Source organism: Anneissia japonica, unplaced genomic scaffold, assembly GCF_011630105.1.
Source record: "Anneissia japonica isolate Jap-2015-1 unplaced genomic scaffold, ASM1163010v1 scaffold287945_len1679841_cov205, whole genome shotgun sequence".
Taxonomy (NCBI): Eukaryota; Metazoa; Echinodermata; class Crinoidea; order Comatulida; family Comatulidae; genus Anneissia; species Anneissia japonica.
Genome location: NW_022753015.1, coordinates 388,523 through 408,343, shown reverse-complemented (window position 1 = coordinate 408,343; position 19,821 = coordinate 388,523). Strand labels below are relative to the sequence as shown.

The window sequence follows — 19,821 nt, the reverse complement described above, 5'->3', positions numbered from 1 at the left end:
TTGTTGGGCAATATGCAAAAGTGAATATATCTATCAAAATACATGCATGCTTTATATATACAATTGGTTTTGAAATTCTTTGATACAATTATCTTTAACAGATTGTTCTGTTTTCTATGTGTTTTCTGTTTTATTTCATTAATAGACTTTTAAAATGTACATTAATTATAAAAGTTTAAAAGTCGACAAAATACTGAGACCTTGATATTTCATAATAAATTTTATTTATAAGCATATATTTCAAAATGTACAGATGTTAACATTGCTTGAATTTTTAATAAAATATTGAAGATATAATATAAAGTAATGATTGATAATTGTTTATTTGTGTCTGGAATAATGTACCATTAACAATCATGATACATGAAAAATAAAACAATGTCACACTTAGACAATATTTAGCCTTTATTTATTATCATCATAAGCATCATCATCTTCCAGTATTATGCATAATCTCTATAGGTGTACTTACACAACACAAGTAAATACAACAAATTTAGTAAATGTAATACTGTAGTAATAATCAGTATTTTGCATATGAGGAGGTGGTTTGGTTTTTCCGATGTGATTTCACTCGAAATGTGAAATTAAGCCAAGCTGTAGAATACCCCTGGTTATTGGCAAAAGGTGCTATTTCTTATAAAGAGTAACTAACAAGGATACTTTTAAATTGAAACTGGTTCTCTTTGTTGTTCAATGTCAGGGCCTATGAAGTACAAAGCACACTTCTGCCATAGGGCCTAGGACCAGGATTAACCAAGTTACAAAATAGCCTTCAGATTATCAATAAATAATAATACATACAAATCCAATGTTATAAACATCAGTTAATAAATTTACAATTATATTATAATGATGAGGATGATGATGATTATTTTTATGATAATTATGAGGATCAGGATGGTGATAAAGAGGGTGATGATAAGAACATCAGTTGGTGGCCGAGACGAACGATTCACACTCTCAACAAGCAACCACATTGTTCTTATTGCTTCTCTTATACCGTAAAAAATTAAATTTAAACACTGGGCTTTTTTTTAGAACCCTTGAAACGAACGAACAAACGAACGAGTAAGTGTAAGTACTATCTAAAAATATTATTTGGAAGCATGGGTTTCTTTTCGAGATTACTTTTGTAAACTAAAGAGGGAGGGCTTCTATTTGAGATGGGCTTTCTTCGGTGGATCCAAAATTTTTCAAACTGGTGTGGTGGGGGTTGGGCACAACAGTTTCAGAATAGATATAACATTAATATGCATTGAAATTTTTAAAATTTAGTGGCAAAATGGTTGTGGGGGGACTGATGTCCCCCTCCCCATGTCCCTACTGAATCAGCCCCTGCCTTACCTGTCATATTGATTCATCAGTAAAAACTATATGCTCTACACAATGCCTGTTTGTTCTGACCTATAATCGTTTTAGTTATGCCTATATTAAACGAAATTAAACAAAATTATATTTCTATATTTTGAAGCACAATAAATAAAGTAAAATAAAAATAAGTATTACAAGTTCTTATAATCTTTCTGCATGATGGTAACTTTTTAATATGAATTATGTTCTTATAATATAGCTTTAATATTTTGATTTATTTTTGATTCATGCAATATGAAGTTTTCTTTTAAATTTGATTATGATAAAGTACGTCAACTGGAAAGTTAAAAGGTTAAAAAAACAAACAAAACAGTTTTAAAGAATGAATGAATAACGGAGAGCATATGCCCGAATAAATAAATGAAATGAATTAAATGAAATGAGTTTGAAACGCATCACGAACTATAATCAGACTCCAGAAATTAAGAGTGACGTCATTTTAAAGAGCACCGCCGTTATCTGTATGATAAGAAGTACTGTACGTAGAGTTCGCACTCTACTCAGTGGTGTGCATGCCGAGAGTGTAGTGAGTTGGCCATCTGGCCGATGATGGTTTGTATTCCTCTTAAATCACGAAGAATATAAACTACAAGATGGCTTTATCAGACGGTAAATTCCCATTATGTTTGTTGAACTTTATTGGTAACATATATATCCAATTTTAATACAATGTGAATGTAAAATGTTCTGGTATTAAATAGAGTTAGGCCCAGGTTATGTATAATGTAGTGGTTGTAGGGAGGAGCCGATGTCTGCATGCCTGGTTGGTTGTTTATTTACTCGGCGGGAGGACTCCATTGGCAAGTGCTCATTCCTCACGTAGGCTGTCTAGGCCTAGATCCTTTGTTGTTGAATAATAATTATTGTCTTGATCTAGCTTGTCCTACCACTAGGGCCTAGTGATGTGGTAAACCAGGCCCAGGCCATATTATTTATGAATAGATAGGCTAAGTGTGGACTAGGAATTTAAACTTCAAAATCGAAATTTTAGAGGAAGCCATCAAGAAGTTGACAAGGGCCTTCTAGGCCCTACAACAGTAGGCCCAAGGCCTAGGCTAGTTCTACTTTTTATTCATATAATTTGCAGAGTCCAAACATCTGGATGTGTTGCCAATGAAAAATCGTGTGTACATGCGGCGCGATGTGTAAGTGTCCGGAAAAAAAATAATCTATAAATGAAACCAAAAATTTTTAAAAAGTTAAAAATTGGAGCTGTAGCTTAGGATGGTGTTGTCAGTTGGAGAAAGTATTACGTCAACCTTTTTTAATATTGCCGAGATAGCGTATGGTAAGAAACATGCGTATGGCTCTAGAAACATGAAATAAACTGCACAAATATGATATGGCATGGACAAAGCGTAAAGATTTGGCTGTATAGTTTGGCGTTGAGAAGAAAAGTTGTAAAAACCATTTAAAGTACACAAAAATAGGAAAATATCAGTGATTTGCTGGCCCTAACTTTGACTTGCCACTATGTATTTACTGAAGTTGTATCTGAGAGCTTCATTGATGCAACTGAGAACCTCTTCTTAATTACAAAAGCTTTAATGACACAATAAAATAATGACACAATGTCTCTATACAGTATAACAAAATACTGGTCTGTCTTTCGCTAATAAGGCCATGTAAATTTTAAAAAATTGGTTAGCATCCTTATGTTATTAATTTTCATGGTAGGGAGGGAGGTTTTTTTTTCCCTTGTGTCGAACATGGAAAAAGAGTGTCGCAAGGAAAAACAGCAAAACAAAGAAGAAGAGAACAACAGAGACCAAAATTGCATTCAAGAATTATGTAATTCATCTATAGCAAGCAAGCCTAACAGTCATAATGCAATTATCTCTATATAATTACGCACAATTCACTCTAACACAATAGGCATCATGGATGCCATGTGGCTAATGTATACTGTAGAACAATAGTAGAGCATAGAACTGCAAGTGGTGTAGTGGTAAACAAACCTATGTTAAAATGGAGTGTTTTGTTAAAAAAAAAAAAAGGAAATTGAGTTGGTGGCTTCTCTGATAGTAGGGAGGGGATGCTAACCAATTATTTTATTTTACATGGCCTAAATAATATATTTTATCATTGTGTTTTGTCTAAACACATAGGCTGGTACTCAAATTACTAATACATGTACCTAATAACATTTAGTATGATTTTCAAAGCTGAACAGTAAAGAGAGCTCTAAATTATTTGGAATTGAATAAATATAATTTTAAGCATCAGTTGTAGTATTTGTTTTAAATTTTTATATTATTGCATCTCCTAATGTAAGATTTAATATCACGTTAAAACAGTTTAAAAATTTGGAAGGCTAATAGTTAAAATTACAATGGTACAGTATTAACATTTGAAAATAAATCAATTATATTGTTATGTGATATTACTGTTTAAAACTTAAATATGCTGTAAAGGAAGTTACAGTACTATAGTGTATAAAGTTGCATCATCTTTGTGATGAATAACACCCATCCCATATAGTAGGAGTTCTATAATGGAAGTTGCTTTGTCATTGAATTGAATTATTCCAATCTCTGATCAATTGAATTGAAAGAGGAAGAAGATCAGTAATCAGTAAAGGTTGGATTAGGATCTAGGTCTAAATAGATCCAATGCATGTAAACAGAAGGCCAAATCACTCATTTAATTCTACTATAAGAAAGAAAAACTGTATGGTAAAGCAATTTAAATCTCCCTAGTAAATGTATCTGCAGTTTGCAAAAAAAAAAATGTAACACTCATTGATTTTGATATGTTTAACATAGGCCTACATTTAATGTTGACTATTAGTATTATGCATCTTATATCTTCAGATTGCAGCAAATACAGACATGAGAAGCTTATTGATATTGGTGGCAAATCTTTCAAATACTTCGACCTCCTCAGCATAAATGACCCCCGATATGGTAAGTGACCTGACCTGGGTTCAAGATTTACCTGAGTAATATTACTGTATTTAATTAATTCTAGAATTAATTCAAGAATATTTTGACCATATTTGTCTGTATGCAAGCATTAATTTATTCTACCATAATACTTAGATTTTAGTTTTGAAACATAAATCATACATTTAATTATCTTAAATATTGAAATACAGTAGCAATTTTCACATTTCAAGTTGCTGTCAAGTGACAGCAATTGTTTTGAATCAATCTTTCAACTAGTAAGTTGGCACACTTCGCCTCTTTGACTTGTGTCATCATCGAGATCAAAGAGTACTTTTGTGTTGCCAGAGAAACTGGATGGAACTTCTTGTTGAGTTTCAGAGAACCATTGGGACTGGACACCAATTGCCATCCAACAGAAACACATCCAAGTGTCACATGACCAGCTTCATCTGGATTGACCTATTGTTACGAAACTTTGAAATTGAAAAAAAAAATTCTATATTTTTTTTTTTTTTTTTTAGATGAACTTCCATTCTCTATCCGTGTGCTCTTGGAATCCGCCATCAGGAATTATGATGATTTCCATATCAAGGTTAAAGATATTGAAAATATTCTGAATTGGAAGGAAAACCAACTGAAAAGTGTGGAAGTTCCATTTAAGCCAGCTCGTGTTATTCTGCAAGACTTCACGTATGTTATACTGTAATATTGTGATGTTGATGGCTAGATAGTGAGAAACAAGTGAAAAAACTTCTAAAAATTCTTTAAAATTTTAGGCTGGCAGTGGTGTAATGTAAAACATTATGTCCACACATTGACGGTAATTATGTGTTGTAGTATCACATTTACAGTGAAATTAAGGGGTGTGTATTAAAGTGTATACACCAAAAAAATGAACACCTCCCTCAAATAGATTCCTTCCTCAAATAAACACCCCTTAAAATATCCTCAACAAAAAATAAGGTATGTTACAGTATATAGTCACATGCATGCCTTCAAATGTATTTTGTGCTTTGTAGACTTAACATTTGCCCTTACCTGTTTGTCAGATAACTTGTTGGTCAAGGTTGCAGATCGTATTATCTAGTGACTTTCAATTTTCAAAGTTAATTGTTGTCATATGAACTTTCACAAATCTTGCCATATGAGAGATAAACTTGATATTGTTTGAAATCAACATGAGCAAGATGGTTCCTGTGCCAGTTAACTGGTTGCTTGTCATGTTCCCATGTAAATGCCAGGATGTATACCATAGTGTTGACCTCAAACTTTCTCAAAAAGGGAGTATTCTTTTCTCTTTAGATTACACATTTCATTGTGCATGGTTGATGTAGCAAATATTAAGAAATGTATCAGTTATTGCGAAATGTAGCCAATATTTTTCATATTTATCGACATCGATTATGCATTGTTACCCAGTACAATTGTATGTAATCCGTCTTCCTTATTTAGAATTTGATCGCAGGGAGTTTTAATGTATTTCACACTCACAGGCAATTGGATAACAATTTATTATGACATGAAAATTTAGTGCAAAATTTACACTTTGCCATCTGTCAAGTGCCATCACAATGTACAAAAGATTGTGATCATCTAAACTTATCCAACTTGGCCAATATTGTAGTTATTGTTTTGTCTGGGGTACAGATCTATTGCTTTGTCATGACCCAGATGACTTAGCCCCTTGTTAAGTACAGTCTGTCTGAATGTGCACCCGACCTGTGCTATTAATGATGAACAATAGAAATAGTAGAAATATATTTAATATTCATTGGTATATGACTGAATTAAAATATATAAAAATTAGAAAATAAAGCTGTGCAATATGTGAAGTAAAATTCATTTTAAGACAATATTTTAAAATTTACTTTATTTTTTATTTATCAATTTAGCGGTGTTCCAGCGGTAGTAGACTTCGCTGCCATGAGAGATGCTGTGAAGAGACTTGGTGGAGATCCCGAGAAGATCAACCCAGTTGTACCAGCGGATCTAGTTATTGACCACTCTGTTCAAGTAGATGTTTCTAGAAGGTAACTTCAAATTGTTGTAAGGAATGCATTTGTAATGTTTAATTGACAGCAAATGTTTTGAATCAATCGTTCAGCTAATAAGTTGCATGGCCATCGAGATCAAAGAGTACTTTTGTGTTGCCAAAGAAACTGGATGGAACTTCTTGTTAAGTTTCAAAGAACCATTGAAACTGGATACCAATTGCCATCCTACAGAACTTTATGAGGTTACATGACTAGCTTCAGCTGGATTGACCATCTTCACATGACCATCCTTACATCCTAACTTGAACTGTGAATTATTTAATAAGATATGATATAGTTTATATTTTATATATTTTAATTATTATACTAATAGATAATATTTATTAAATTTCTAAGTATATTTAGAAAATCGTTTTTGTTAACTCCGAAGAAAAATATATGTTTTAAAAAATCTCTTGCATATTTTGGTTTCATTTGTAATTAAGGTTACATAATTGCTTAATATATGATTAATGTACACTTCATATGAATTTTATAATTAGAAAAATAAAGAAGATAAAAAATAATTGTAGTGGGTCACATACTATCATTATTGGTATTATAACAGCTCTTCTACTTTTAGTTCTGACGCCCTGAGGAAGAATCAAGAAATAGAATTTGAGCGTAACAAAGAGCGATTTCTCTTCCTTAAGGTCAGATATATTTTTTTATCCATAAACAATTTTAATGTGTCGTCATATGAATTGTATATTTATTAAAAAGTTTGAAGTACTTATTGAATGTACAAAAACTTATACTTGATTCAAACAAGAAAAATGTTAGCCAGAGTACATTTTAGTGAAAATTTAGCAGGCATCCCCTCGTATCTGTGTAAAAGTGAATGCGAGTCAGATCAGCATGTGTCCCATGCAACATATGGGCGAGTTGATTGGCCAAGCGGTTAAGTCAGGGGCACCGTGACATTCATCTCTAATATCGGCGCTGGTTGGAACGGCTCACTCACCAATGGTTTCGGTGGTGGAACAAGTCTTCTCGGATAAGGACTTTAAACCGTAGGCCCAGTGTACCCAGTACATCCTTCGAGAATAGTGGGGGTTACCCCTGTGTACTGGTCCATTAAGTCCTCTCTTTTTAAACGGATATGCCACATACAACAGGGATTAAGTTCACTTATTGGCATATCCTTGGCGCTCGTGCCTAAAGAAATGGGGAAAAAAATAATAAGAAAAACAGATTCCATATGAAATATAATTTAAGTGTGTGACAGATTTTTTTCACCCATTATATGCAATGATTTGAATGGTGTGCCATCTTCAATTAATGAGTAAAAAAAAACACAATTTTTTAAAAATACGCTGGAGAAACGTACATCGTCTACCTGTTTGATGTGTGGCCCATAAAGCAGACAGTCTTTTAAAATGCAAGTCTCAACTTTATAAATAAAGTCTCAATATCAAGGTATATAGATGAACCAATTAAACATTTTGTCTATATACACATAATTTCATTGTATTAACATGTGTTATTTGGCTGACAGTGGGGAGCGAAAGCTTTCAAGAACATGTTGATAGTACCGCCAGGCTCCGGCATCGTCCACCAGGTAAACCTTGAGTACCTTGCCAGAGTGGTGTTTGAGAGTGAAGATGTCCTTTACCCTGACAGCCTGGTTGGAACTGATTCTCATACCACCATGATCAACGGTCTAGGAATTGTTGGGTGGGGTAAGCGGTCATATTTTTGTTTATGATATGTCATTAACAATGTTCTTTGTGTCATTTGTGGTTTCATTCTTGAAATAGTTTTGATGTCCATGTTCGTCTAAATGTATAGGAGATGAAATAGAGACTAACACTCTTTAGTTTTTGAGAAGTTCTTGTCAACTAAGAACTTAGGAAAAAATTTTGGAAAGCTTCTGAGGAAGGTGGCTCCTAAAGAAGTTCACTGCATGAGTTAAAGCTTATCTGTATTTTTTAAGTCTGTAAACTATTATTTATTTTACCCTGACAGGATAGTGAATTAGATTGTGCATATTATGTACATATTCAAGTAATATTAGTTTATAATGCAATTAGTATTGTCCACAAAAGCCTTTAATGCACCAAATAATAGTGAAAACAGAAACAGGAATATAAAAAAGGTCAATTTAAGTCATTTAAATCTAAATAATAGTCATTTAAACTGCGCAAATAGATTGAGTCAATTTTGTTGATGTTGATTATTTTAAATCCACAATATTTTATATAGGTCATTTTATAAATAGCAGATTAGGTGGATAAAATACATAGTACATGAAATATATTAGGATCCAATGACAAAAGAACAAACCAGTACAATGTACAATGCTTAGATGTTATATCAACCTGATATCAAAGAGAAGTAAAGTACCTCTGATTGAATAAACAAATACACATATATGACATAAAAAAAGCATTACCGTTAAACTTGCCTAAGTCGACCTTGCCTTATTCAAATAATTTCTAAGTCGAACTATTTTTCAATGGCATTTTGGATTCGACTTAGGCAAGTAAAACTTTATTATTTTTGATCGGAGGAACAAACAGGACACATAGGGTAGTGTTATTAGGTTCTGCTGACAAAGAACTAAAATACCTCTGATTAAATCAACAAACACACATGCAGGACATTTGTATCCATTGTTAGATTCCAGTGACGAGAGCTAAAAGGATATTTCATTGATGAACATAGAGTACCACAGTCGTGTCGTCACGACGCCAGGTGGGGTAGACGTAGGTTACCGTTCATTACGCCTGAATGACTTCATAGGCTTTCGGGAAGGCATTTTAAGATCTAATATTTCACAATCAAATTGTACTAAAAACACAAAAGCTCGCATTATATTAGTTATCGAACACAAATTTAATCATCAATTAAAATTTACAAAGAAAAAGTAAGATACAACATCTTAATAAGTACGTTTGAAATTGGGATCATTGGTTTGTCAGTGAAGAAAATGGCGTCTGGTTGAACGCTTTTTGCAACGATAGCAACAGAGTAGTATCACATGGTATCGAGACGTAACACTGTAGAACTCTATACATAAATTAGACACATAGAATAGTGTTAATAGGTTCTGGTGACAAAGGACTATAGTATGGTTGAAACAACATGCATACATGCAGGACATTTGTAACCATTAGTAGGTTCCAATGACAAGAGAACTAAAATGACATTTCATTGATAAACATAATACATAGAACACATAGGATTGAAGGACCTGTCAATTGATAAACAAACACATAAGAATGCAGTTTATTTGTTAATAGATTTGAGTCACAAAAGAAGTAAAGTACCTTTGATAAGGAAAATAGGTTGAGTTGATACTATTTAAATATAAGATAGATAGTACAGGAGTATATTTGTAGAATATCTTTCTGAATCATATTTTTCACAATGGTAATCACAGAGCTAAGTCCATGATTATCAAGTATTCTTGTTGATGGGTTTTTTTTTTTACCTAATTATAGTTTTTCATAGATACGAAGTTCAAAAATACTTTTATTCCATCCTGCCACTTGGTTTCTGCACTGTTTTTTTTTTTTTTTTTTTTTTGGTAGTGATATCATGTTATGTGTATTTTCCTGATAAATTAATAATAGTATTTAATTACTTTGTGGTATTATTAACTCTGAATATTATGTATATATAGGAGTTGGTGGCATTGAAGCTGAGGCAGTGATGTTGGGTCAAGCCATTAGCATGGTCCTACCAAAGGTCATAGGTTACAAACTTACTGGAAAGATGAATGCCTTAGCAACTTCCACAGATGTAGTTCTTACAATAACAAAGGTATGTTATACCTGAGACTTATGTCGACTGTATGGTATACCTTACACTGTGCTGTGACATGTTGTCACCGTTTTCACGAAGAGACACAAACTTTGATTTCGACCAAAACAACGTTTTGAGAATAACGCCTTTGAAGTGGACTAGTTCATAAAACCGTTAAGTTGCTATCAAGATATCAAAATTTTAAATATTTTGTTACATATATTTAAAGCATTAAACAATTCAATTTATTTTTTATTTCTTAACTTTATTTAACCTGTTAATAAGCATGAACAGTTTGTGTCTATTCGTAAAAATTATCAGAATGGACACAACATATGTTGTTTACACATGGTAGTGAAGTTTGTGTCTGTTCATAATAACAAAAATCCATTTTCCTCTGTTTTTGCGCTATGGCTAATTAGTCTAACTAAATAATATAGTTTCACTCTTAAAAATTTGCTGAAAGGGAAGAAAAAAAATTTACCATTATGGTAACGTGTTCTTTTGGTGTTTTTCCAATGCTATTTAAATGCTGCTTTTGCAGTACTTTTAAGTCTTTCATGTTTTTTTTGTCAGTAGAAAAAGAATTTCCAATTGCAATTAATGGAAAAATAAAGTTTTGATTTGATTAGATTTGTTATTGTACCTGAATCTTGTTGAGTGTTGTGCCATTACTGTGACATGTATATGGTACCTCATACCTGTTACAAGTTTTCTTCTTCATGAGAGTGTGTAGGATTTCATTACATTAATTATGGTATGTTGTACCACACCATATGTATGTTTTGTACTGTATGTCAGAAATAATTATGGAACACCATACCAGGGAGATTTGTATCAAATGTCATAACTGTGACAAAGTCCCCAGTCGAGTATTTCATAATTTTGATGACTGACATAGTTCATATGCTCTTTCTTCTGCAGCATTTAAGGCAAATAGGAGTAGTTGGTAAATTTGTAGAGTTTTTTGGGCCAGGCGTTTCGCAACTTTCCATTGCTGACCGAGCAACAATCGCCAACATGTGTCCCGAGTACGGTGCAACTATCGGGTACTTTGCCATTGACACTGTTAGTCTTCAGTATATGAAACAGACCGGTAAGTCTCTTCACTTCATGTTCCTCAGAATTTGTTTAGTTATAAATAAGTTTCAATTTAATTTCACCATAGATAAATTAACTGAATGATAAAACACAATAGAACAAGGTTGTTAAACTTTTTGAAGATTTTTTTTATAGATACAATGTATGCTTATGTAATTTTCAGGTCGCCAAGACACGAAGATTGAGATGGTAGAGAAGTACCTAAGGGCAAACGGATTATTTAGAAACTTTGACGATACCAAGCAGGACCCAGTGTACTCTGAGGTACAGTACCTGTATATCAAATTCTTATCAACTTTCATTGGGATAATTGAAGGTGCCTGGCACCTTCAGATAATGATGTCATTAGAATGATGATAATGACATCATCAGAGATATGTAGATGTTGTAAAATACACGAACATACGGTTTACCATCTTGTAAATATGTGATAATATATCTTTGTCATGTATTCCGTATAGGTTATTGAATTAGATCTGTCGACCGTTATGTCCTGTCTAAGTGGGCCGAAGCGACCTCATGATAAGGTTGATGTAGTCACAATGAAGGAGGACTTCCAGAAATGTCTGAATAACCCAGTTGGCTTCAAAGGGTTCAACATTGCGCCAGATAAACAGAGCAAATCAGTTCCATTTGTTTATGAAAATGAGGAATTTGTGCTAAATCACGGATCTGTTGTAATAGCAGCCATTACCAGTTGCACCAATACAAGTAACCCATCAGTCATGTTAGGAGCAGGTAAAGTCAGATTCAAATATGCTTCACAAAACTAAAGCCCTATCGAGATTATCTAACTGTCTTTGACAAAAATTTCTAAATTGCCCATATATAGTCATGATGTGCCTATATATGGTCATGATGTGATGTCATCATGACCATATTAAGGCATGTCACATGTTTTTGTCAAATAAAATTTGAGAGTCTGGACAGGGTTAAGCATACATAATGTAGTGATTCACCAACAGATTTTCTGTACATTTCCATTTCAAAAGTTTATTATACAAAACATACACAAAAACAAAATACATCAGATTCAAAACAAAACACATCAAAAACAAAACACAACAAAAACAAAAACAAAACGTTTCATCAAAAAAAAAAAATCAAAACATGTTTTTGTTCAAAAACAAAACACATCAGATTCATTGCACATCATTGACCAAAATAATGTTTGCTAGACAAACTAAGCCCTGTTTGTGATCCCTGGCTAAAAATATCAGATTATCTAAAATCGACATTTGAGACTAAGGCAATGATCCAGTCAAAGGAAGCTCTCATCAGTCTTCTTCAACAACTGTATGTGGATAATTAAGAATCTAAGATATCAAAGTGTCAGATGAGGAACAGCTCTGCATAGTATACAAAGTATATAAATGTCATTATTTTTTTTTTCTATTTTTAGGTTTGCTTGCAAAGAAAGCAGTGGAGAAAGGTTTGATTGTAAAACCTTACGTGAAGACAAGTTTAAGTCCTGGTTCTGGTGTTGTAACTTACTATTTGAAAGAGAGTGGTGTCATTCCATATCTGGAATCTCTTGGGTATGTATGTAAGACTTCAGATGGTTTCTGCTCAAACACATTACATTACAATCGTGTTTTACCCTCGTTTACTCTTTTATTCCAGAGTAATATTATATGTAAAACATAATAATATTGTATAGCATTGAACATACAAAATCAGTTACACCGATCACCATTGTTAGAGCTGATTGATAGCCATTTCAAATCTGCAAGATTATAAAACTTGATGCCTAATTCATATAAATAATTTGACTTTGTAATACCATGGAAGAAGAAATGACCTTTTTGTATGCTGTCCTCACTACCTCTGTATTGTATCATCATATTATTGCATCATGCATTGAGTAATGTAATAATGTTTCTTGCTCTATTTTGATCCATTAATTTTTTCCCTTCCAGTTTTAATGTAGTTGGTTATGGATGTATGACATGTATTGGTAACTCTGGTCCTCTTCCTGAATCTGTGGGTCAGGCAATTGAAAAAGTAAGTACAGTAATTTCTTATTGCAATTGATAGTTTATTTTCCTTTTAATTACTTATTCCAGCTTGGAGTGATGTTTTGCCTTAAGGGACATGTTTTCATACCAAATACTCAGCATGTTCCCAAATACATGTGATAAAAATTTGCCAGTGATTCGGTTGGGAATCGAACCCACGACCTCCAGTTAACTAGCCTGGTGCCATATCCACTAGACTACCGAGCTTGCGCTTAGTGACTAGTGTTGAATCCGATCCCCAACTGATTATGCATAAGTATCAAAGACTTTGGTATTTACTTTGGAATGGAGCCTTATAAGTGGAGTTGAATAGCTTGGTGGTTAAGATGCTTGCCTTCCAATCCCAGGGTCCTGGGTTCAATTCCTGCCAGTTGCAGGATTTTTTCTCACGACATAAACAACTCCACTCCCTAAATCTCATATTGAGATTTAGTTTGTGTAAAGCATCGTGTGTGTATGTTTGTCTCGTGTAAGGGATTGTCACCTACAAGTAGGACAGTGATATATATTCGCTATTGGCAATCCTTGGCACATGTGTTGTGTGCCTAAATAATAATAATAATTCTGTGATAATAGCTGTTAGCCTATTATCTTTGGCCATTTTTCTAAAGTCAAATAATTTTTTTTTTATCAAAAATTCTAGCAGTTGAATAATCGATTGTTTGATTGATTCATTTGGAATTGAATGGTCTGTATAAATATTGAGTATTATTAACACAAGATTACTTCTTTATATTTCAGGGTGATTTGGTTGCCTGTGGTGTATTATCAGGCAACAGGAACTTTGAGGGACGTATTCATCCATTGACCCGTGCAAATTACTTGGCATCACCACTGCTAGTCATAGCCTACGCCATTGCAGGCAGAGTTTCTATCGATTTTGAAACAGAACCAATTGGTAAGTTTTCTTTTGTTTCTGTCTTATTTTATAAAAATGTAGTTTTTTTTTTCCTGCTAAGTAACTAAGGTGTTATGTAATCAGTATTTTCTATTTTTTTTTTTTTTACTTTTAAGTTAAGGTATGGTTAATTTTTATTAGTTTTTTTTTATATAAATAAATAATAAGTCAAATAATATTTGATATCTGAACTACTAATATACTTTTAGGTAGTTCAATGTGTATATTTATGCTACTTTTACTAGCAATTAGAAAAAAAAAAACATTTTTGCTGTTAACCTTCTGACTGCCAGGGGTTTGAAATAGCTTCAGCCACCGCCATACTTTTTAGCAAATTTGAACATTTTTCCAAAGCTTGTTGATAGTGCGTATGTGATCAGATTGACATATAGTGAATACTACAAGAACTACAAACATTTTAGTGGGCCAAGATGCAAAAGTTGAAAATCAAGCATTTTATATTTTAGCAATATGTGCATTATTTATTTCAGGTGTGGATGCGGATGGGAAGAATGTGTTTTTGAGGGATATTTGGCCCTCCCGTGAAGAAGTGCAAGAAGTAGAACGTCAGTATGTAATACCTGCAATGTTTAAAGAAGTCTACGCAAACATCACAGTGAGTTTACATATCAACAAAAAATTTTGTAGTAATGGGGAATAAAAATTGTCATTCAACAGTAAGATTTGATGTTGCAAAATGTAGGGTACATTTTATGGTGCTACAACAAAAACTTGTATCTGTTTATGTGTTTACACACAAAACTACATTTGTCTTAATCTTCAGAAATGCAGGAAAACATTGTTCGATAATTGAATAAAAGAAATGCTAAGAGGTCTTACTTCAAGTTGGTAGCACTGTGACACCTAAATAGATAACATCACTAAATAAGTACCTGTAATTAATGTTAGGAAATTTAAAAATTCCAAGACTTTATTATTACTCTCTATTTGCAAATAGCCAGCGCCTGAGGCTAGGCCGCTGGAAGTCCCCCAGTGAGTTGTGAGACGTTGGCGGCGCTGTTTCAAAATAATCCCGATAAAATGGTCTTATAGGTATTGTTATTCAGCATGATCTTTCTCATAACTCAAAGTTGTGTGAATTTACTTTTACAGAATGGTAACGAGAGTTGGCGTTCTTTAGATGCTCCTGATGCAAAACTTTACCCATGGGATAGCTCGTCAACGTACATTCAGTCTCCGCCATTCTTTGAAAAAATGGTTTGTAAACATTCTTTTCTTTTTTGTTGCAATAACTATTGTTCATAACATACCCACTTGTAAAAATATACGTAGTTCTTATTATTATATATTGCTCCATAATGTTGATTTTAATTTTAGTTGCAAGTTGATTGCTCCTAATGTAGACCAATTGTCTGCACTCTTTTCAGACAAAGGATTTACCTTCTGTTGGTGGTGTTGAAAATGCATGGGCTCTCCTCAATTTGGGAGATTCTGTAACAACAGATCACATTTCCCCGGCAGGCAGTATAGCTCGCAACAGCCCTGCTGCTCGCTACTTGGCTAGTCGTGGTTTGACACCACGTCAATTCAACTCGTATGGGAGCCGGAGGGGTAATGATGCCATAATGGCTCGCGGCACTTTTGCAAACATTCGTCTAGTTAATAAATTCATTGGCAAAGCAGCACCAAAAACCGTACACATTCCATCGGGCGATGTAATGGATGTATTTGATGCAGCTCATCGGTACCAAAGTGAAGGAGCGTCGCTGATCATCCTCTCAGGAAAAGATTACGGGTCAGGTTCATCAAGAGATTGGGCAGCAAAAGGACCATGGATGCAGGTTAGTACCTACTTACCTACTTCATCCATCAAAACTCTAACATCCATAATTTATTATTGAGAGGTTTCAGGTTATTTTTTTTCTCCCCTGTCAACAAAGCTGCTAAACACCTCCCTGTGGCTGCTATGTAGCAACTGCAATTCATTGCAAGATGCTGGTAGTAGTGGTTATTCTACAATTGCAAGTCTCCCTCTAATAAAAGGCTCCTCTAATTAAAGACCACCTCTAATTAACTACTACTATTCTGAGGTCCCATGTTAGTAAATGTTAAATCAACTGCAAAGCTGCTGAAGACCGTAAAAACACTAGTCCCAAAAGTAGTCTTTAATTGAAGGTAGATCTGTACCTTTAAGTACATTGATCATTAATGGTTGTCAGCCAATTTCCATATTTGCCATCAAAAGCTTATCTTCATCAGTAGTTATTGATCATTATTAGTAAATATCTTATGACAGGAACTCATCAATATCTTGTATCCCAATAGGGTGTTAAAGCTGTGATTGCAGAGAGCTATGAGAGGATCCACCGTAGTAACTTGGTTGGCATGGGAATCATTCCACTGCAGTACTTGACTGGTCAAACAGCTGAATCTCTAGGACTTACTGGTAAAGAAAAGTACACTCTCAGCATACCAGACAACGTACAAGCAGGACAGAAAATAAATGTACAGGTAAGGACCAATCAATTATTCTGAGGTGAGACTTGTTATACCTTATTTTGCAAACTTTTTTGTCAGAGGAGGGTGGAAACAAATTTAAAATGTTCCTCGTTTAGCAAAATGATTTTGCCAAAACCATCGGAGGAGAAAATAAAAATAAAACTAATTGGCCAAAAATAAAATTTTATTTTTTTTCAAAATCACCATTTTGGGCGGTCGTAGAGTTTGCTGAACAAGGTATAAAAAAAGTCGACCATCGGGCAATGCAGTGTGTGTCGTGATTTACTGTTAAGATATAGAATCATGAGCATACCACACCATGTAGCGATGCTATAGTTCTGCTCACCATAGTAGACACTATAACAATATTAGAGCTTAAAATGCATAGCGCATTTGGTTGAAACTGATGGTAATCACTATGTATTCACTGAACCATGGAGCTCCCTGTGTTCTAGGTTTTATTCCGTCAAGGTGTCTCCCTTTGAAGTACAGGTTATGGCACACCATATAATTTTATTACAACTATAACCTGTGTATTAACCATTTCCATTCTCCTTTTTTTGTGGTTTTCTAGGTGGATGACAACAAGACATTTGAAGTAATTGTTCGTTTTGACACAGATGTTGAGTTAACCTACTTTAAACATGGTGGAATTCTGAACTATATGATCCGTCAGATGCTGTCGTAGATGTTGATCTAGAGCATTTAAATTCATTGGACATGGACCTCAAGCTTATATCAGATATGTACATAGAGATATCCAATATACATGCTATGTAGCTTATATCAGATACCATACATAGAATTGTCCAATACACATGCTCATGAAGCTTATATCAGATACCATATGTAGAGATTTCCAATACACATGCTTATGAAGCTTATATCAGATACCAGATGTAGAGATTTCCAATACTCATGCTCCTGAAGCTTATATCAGATACCATGCATAGAGATATCCAACATACATGCTATGTAGCTTATAACAGATACCATACATAGAGATATCCAATACACATGCTAAGGAGCTTATATCAGATACCTTGCAGAGAGATATCCAATACACATGCTCCTGAAGCTTTTATCAGATACCATACATGGAGATATTCAATATTCATGCTATTTAAGCTTATATCAGATACCATACATGGAGATATCCAATATACATGCTATTAAGCTTATATCAGATACCATACATGGAGATATCCAATACATCTGCTATGAAATTTATATCAGATAAGATACATAGATATCCAATGGTGTATTATCTTTACTCTTAAATAATGATTTCAAATTATATTTTAACCATCTAACTCAGGAATTAAATGACAACCTTTTGATTTTAACTTTATTTGTCTAAATTCCAACATGTAGAATATTAACATGTTGTCCATGGAATTAACCGCTCGATGCGATGCCGAATGTATATGTACGTATCTTACCTCATTAACCAACATAGCATCTTTGTTAGCATACCAAATTTATATAGTATGCTACTATTTTGAAATACAGTATGTAACATTTCAATTAATGAGAGACAAATTATGTAAACCCAAAATTGAAAAGTGTAACTTTTCAAAGTGTATTTAATTTTCCACGAAGTGTTTTTTTTGCTGTTGCTAGGAACATTGATGTTGATAATGTTGTTGGTGTTGCTAGGTACTTTGGTGTTGCTAGGCAGCACATGATGTTGATTGAAGCATTAGATGTAGACCAAATTCCATTCCATTTCGATGTATTATAGTGACAAAAAATCAGTAAACAATCATTCATATATTTTGCTTGATTAAGGTGCTAAGATGGTGGAACCTGATAAGAATTTCAGCAATTTATTTTTGGCATATTTAAGTTGTACTATTTAAAAAGAAAAAAAACAGTTTAATATTGTGTGGAAAAAGGCTGAAAAGTATTACTGTACATTCATTCATTCATTTATTAAATGTTTTTATAAATGATCATGCTACTGTATGAAAACCATATTCTATAATTTTGGTACCTTATACTTGCATTGTCGCGCTTTTAAGTAAATGGCGTTATTAAAAAAAATACTGGGTATACGAAAGGGATGATACCAATATGGAAAACTTATTGCAATTCATAAAAAGCAAGTAAAAAAAATGGAAACAAACATTGTAGTATAATAAACATACAATAAAAATGATCTTTTAAAACCTCTTGTTTTCTCAATATTTAAAAAAGCTTATGTTCAATGAAGGCCACAGCAGGCTATACTGTTAAAAGAATTATGGGTAAAATTTTGGTATTGGGTCTAGATTATAGTTTAGTGATAATTAAAATAAAATTATATAATATACTAACAAAAATACTTATAGTGCTATCAGTTTATTATTGAAGATACAGTAGAATAATGACACACAATCTTCCAAATATGTCATCAGAATGAGAAAGCTGTATTATCCTATGTTATTTGTTTTATAGTATTCTCTGTGAAGATTTAGTTAAATGTTATATCGGTGTTGAGAAATGTATAAATGAATGGTTGATTAAAGTGGCTACCAGGAAGTTATATCAGTCGGTATATATTTCATTGTTTTTGTGTTTTCTTTTAAAGGTCTGGAAACAATTGCATTATTCTACTGGTATATTTCATTACCAATGATTTTTTTGTTGGTTATTGTTTTCATTCAGCTAGCTAATTACCAAAAAAAGTTACCAAAACCAAGGTGTGTGTGTGTTAAAAATCAGATTTAATTTGCCCTCGTGGCCAAAATAAACTAGGCTGATTGGTCAGTTTCCAAAAACATTTTCATTAATACAATTTAAATTAAATTTCAGGAAAAAAAAAATTATTGTTTGTCCACAATTAACAGAGATCAATAACTAAATGAAAATATTTCAAACTGGCTCAAGCTAGCCTCTATTGCGGCACTTGCGTTGCATTTTGTTTGATGGGTACGTTTTTCAAGTTGTTCATAGTCTTCATTAAATACAGTATGTCTTTTAACAATGCATGTAGCCGCGATATTGAGCTAATTTCTCAATCTTATTCGATTGGCTGAAATAAATTCCAGCCCGCTTATATACACCTCAACCGCCTCCCCCACCCCCGGTTTTTCAGTCATCAGTTCAGTAATCATTTATGAATACAGGTCTCTAATTAAAAGACCACTTTTCTGTGGTCCCAAATTAGCAAATGTCTTTTATCTTTATTATTCTAATTAAAGACCACAGAAACTCTGGTCCTAAAAGTGGTCTTTAATTGGAGGGAGGCCTGTATACTGCACTGACAGTGAAGTTAATATTTACTATTATAATTTGTATTTAAAAGTAAATTTTCT

At 33.3% G+C, this 19,821-nt stretch overlaps 1 protein-coding gene across 2 annotated transcripts; it reads left to right on the top strand.

The window, feature by feature from the left end:
• Positions 1-1,848: 1,848 nt before the first annotated feature.
• LOC117122625 (cytoplasmic aconitate hydratase-like) lies at positions 1,849-19,065 on the top strand. 2 transcript variants are annotated; one of them, XM_033268289.1, is made up of 18 exons: positions 1,849-1,983; positions 4,188-4,280; positions 4,784-4,952; positions 6,155-6,292; positions 6,879-6,948; positions 7,794-7,977; positions 9,924-10,063; positions 10,970-11,141; positions 11,310-11,410; positions 11,608-11,884; positions 12,549-12,684; positions 13,066-13,150; positions 13,906-14,062; positions 14,554-14,678; positions 15,176-15,280; positions 15,451-15,864; positions 16,349-16,534; positions 17,097-19,065. In XM_033268289.1, the coding sequence occupies exons 1-18, from the start codon at positions 1,968-1,970 to the stop codon at positions 17,208-17,210; spliced, it is 2,682 nt and encodes an 893-aa protein (XP_033124180.1). In that variant the 5' UTR covers positions 1,849-1,967; the 3' UTR covers positions 17,211-19,065. The 2 variants fall into 2 exon arrangements, with proteins under 2 accessions (XP_033124180.1, XP_033124179.1); XM_033268288.1 differs by having other exon boundaries at positions 6,864-6,948.
• Positions 19,066-19,821: the final 756 nt, after the last annotated feature.

Bases quoted from the DNA above. Each gene is read 5' to 3' on its own strand.
- LOC117122625 (XM_033268288.1), top strand. The intron at 4,953-6,154 runs GTATGTTATACT...TTATCAATTTAG, and splicing joins GTTATTCTGCAAGACTTCAC to CGGTGTTCCAGCGGTAGTAG. The intron at 13,151-13,905 runs GTAAGTACAGTA...TTTATATTTCAG, and splicing joins TGGGTCAGGCAATTGAAAAA to GGTGATTTGGTTGCCTGTGG.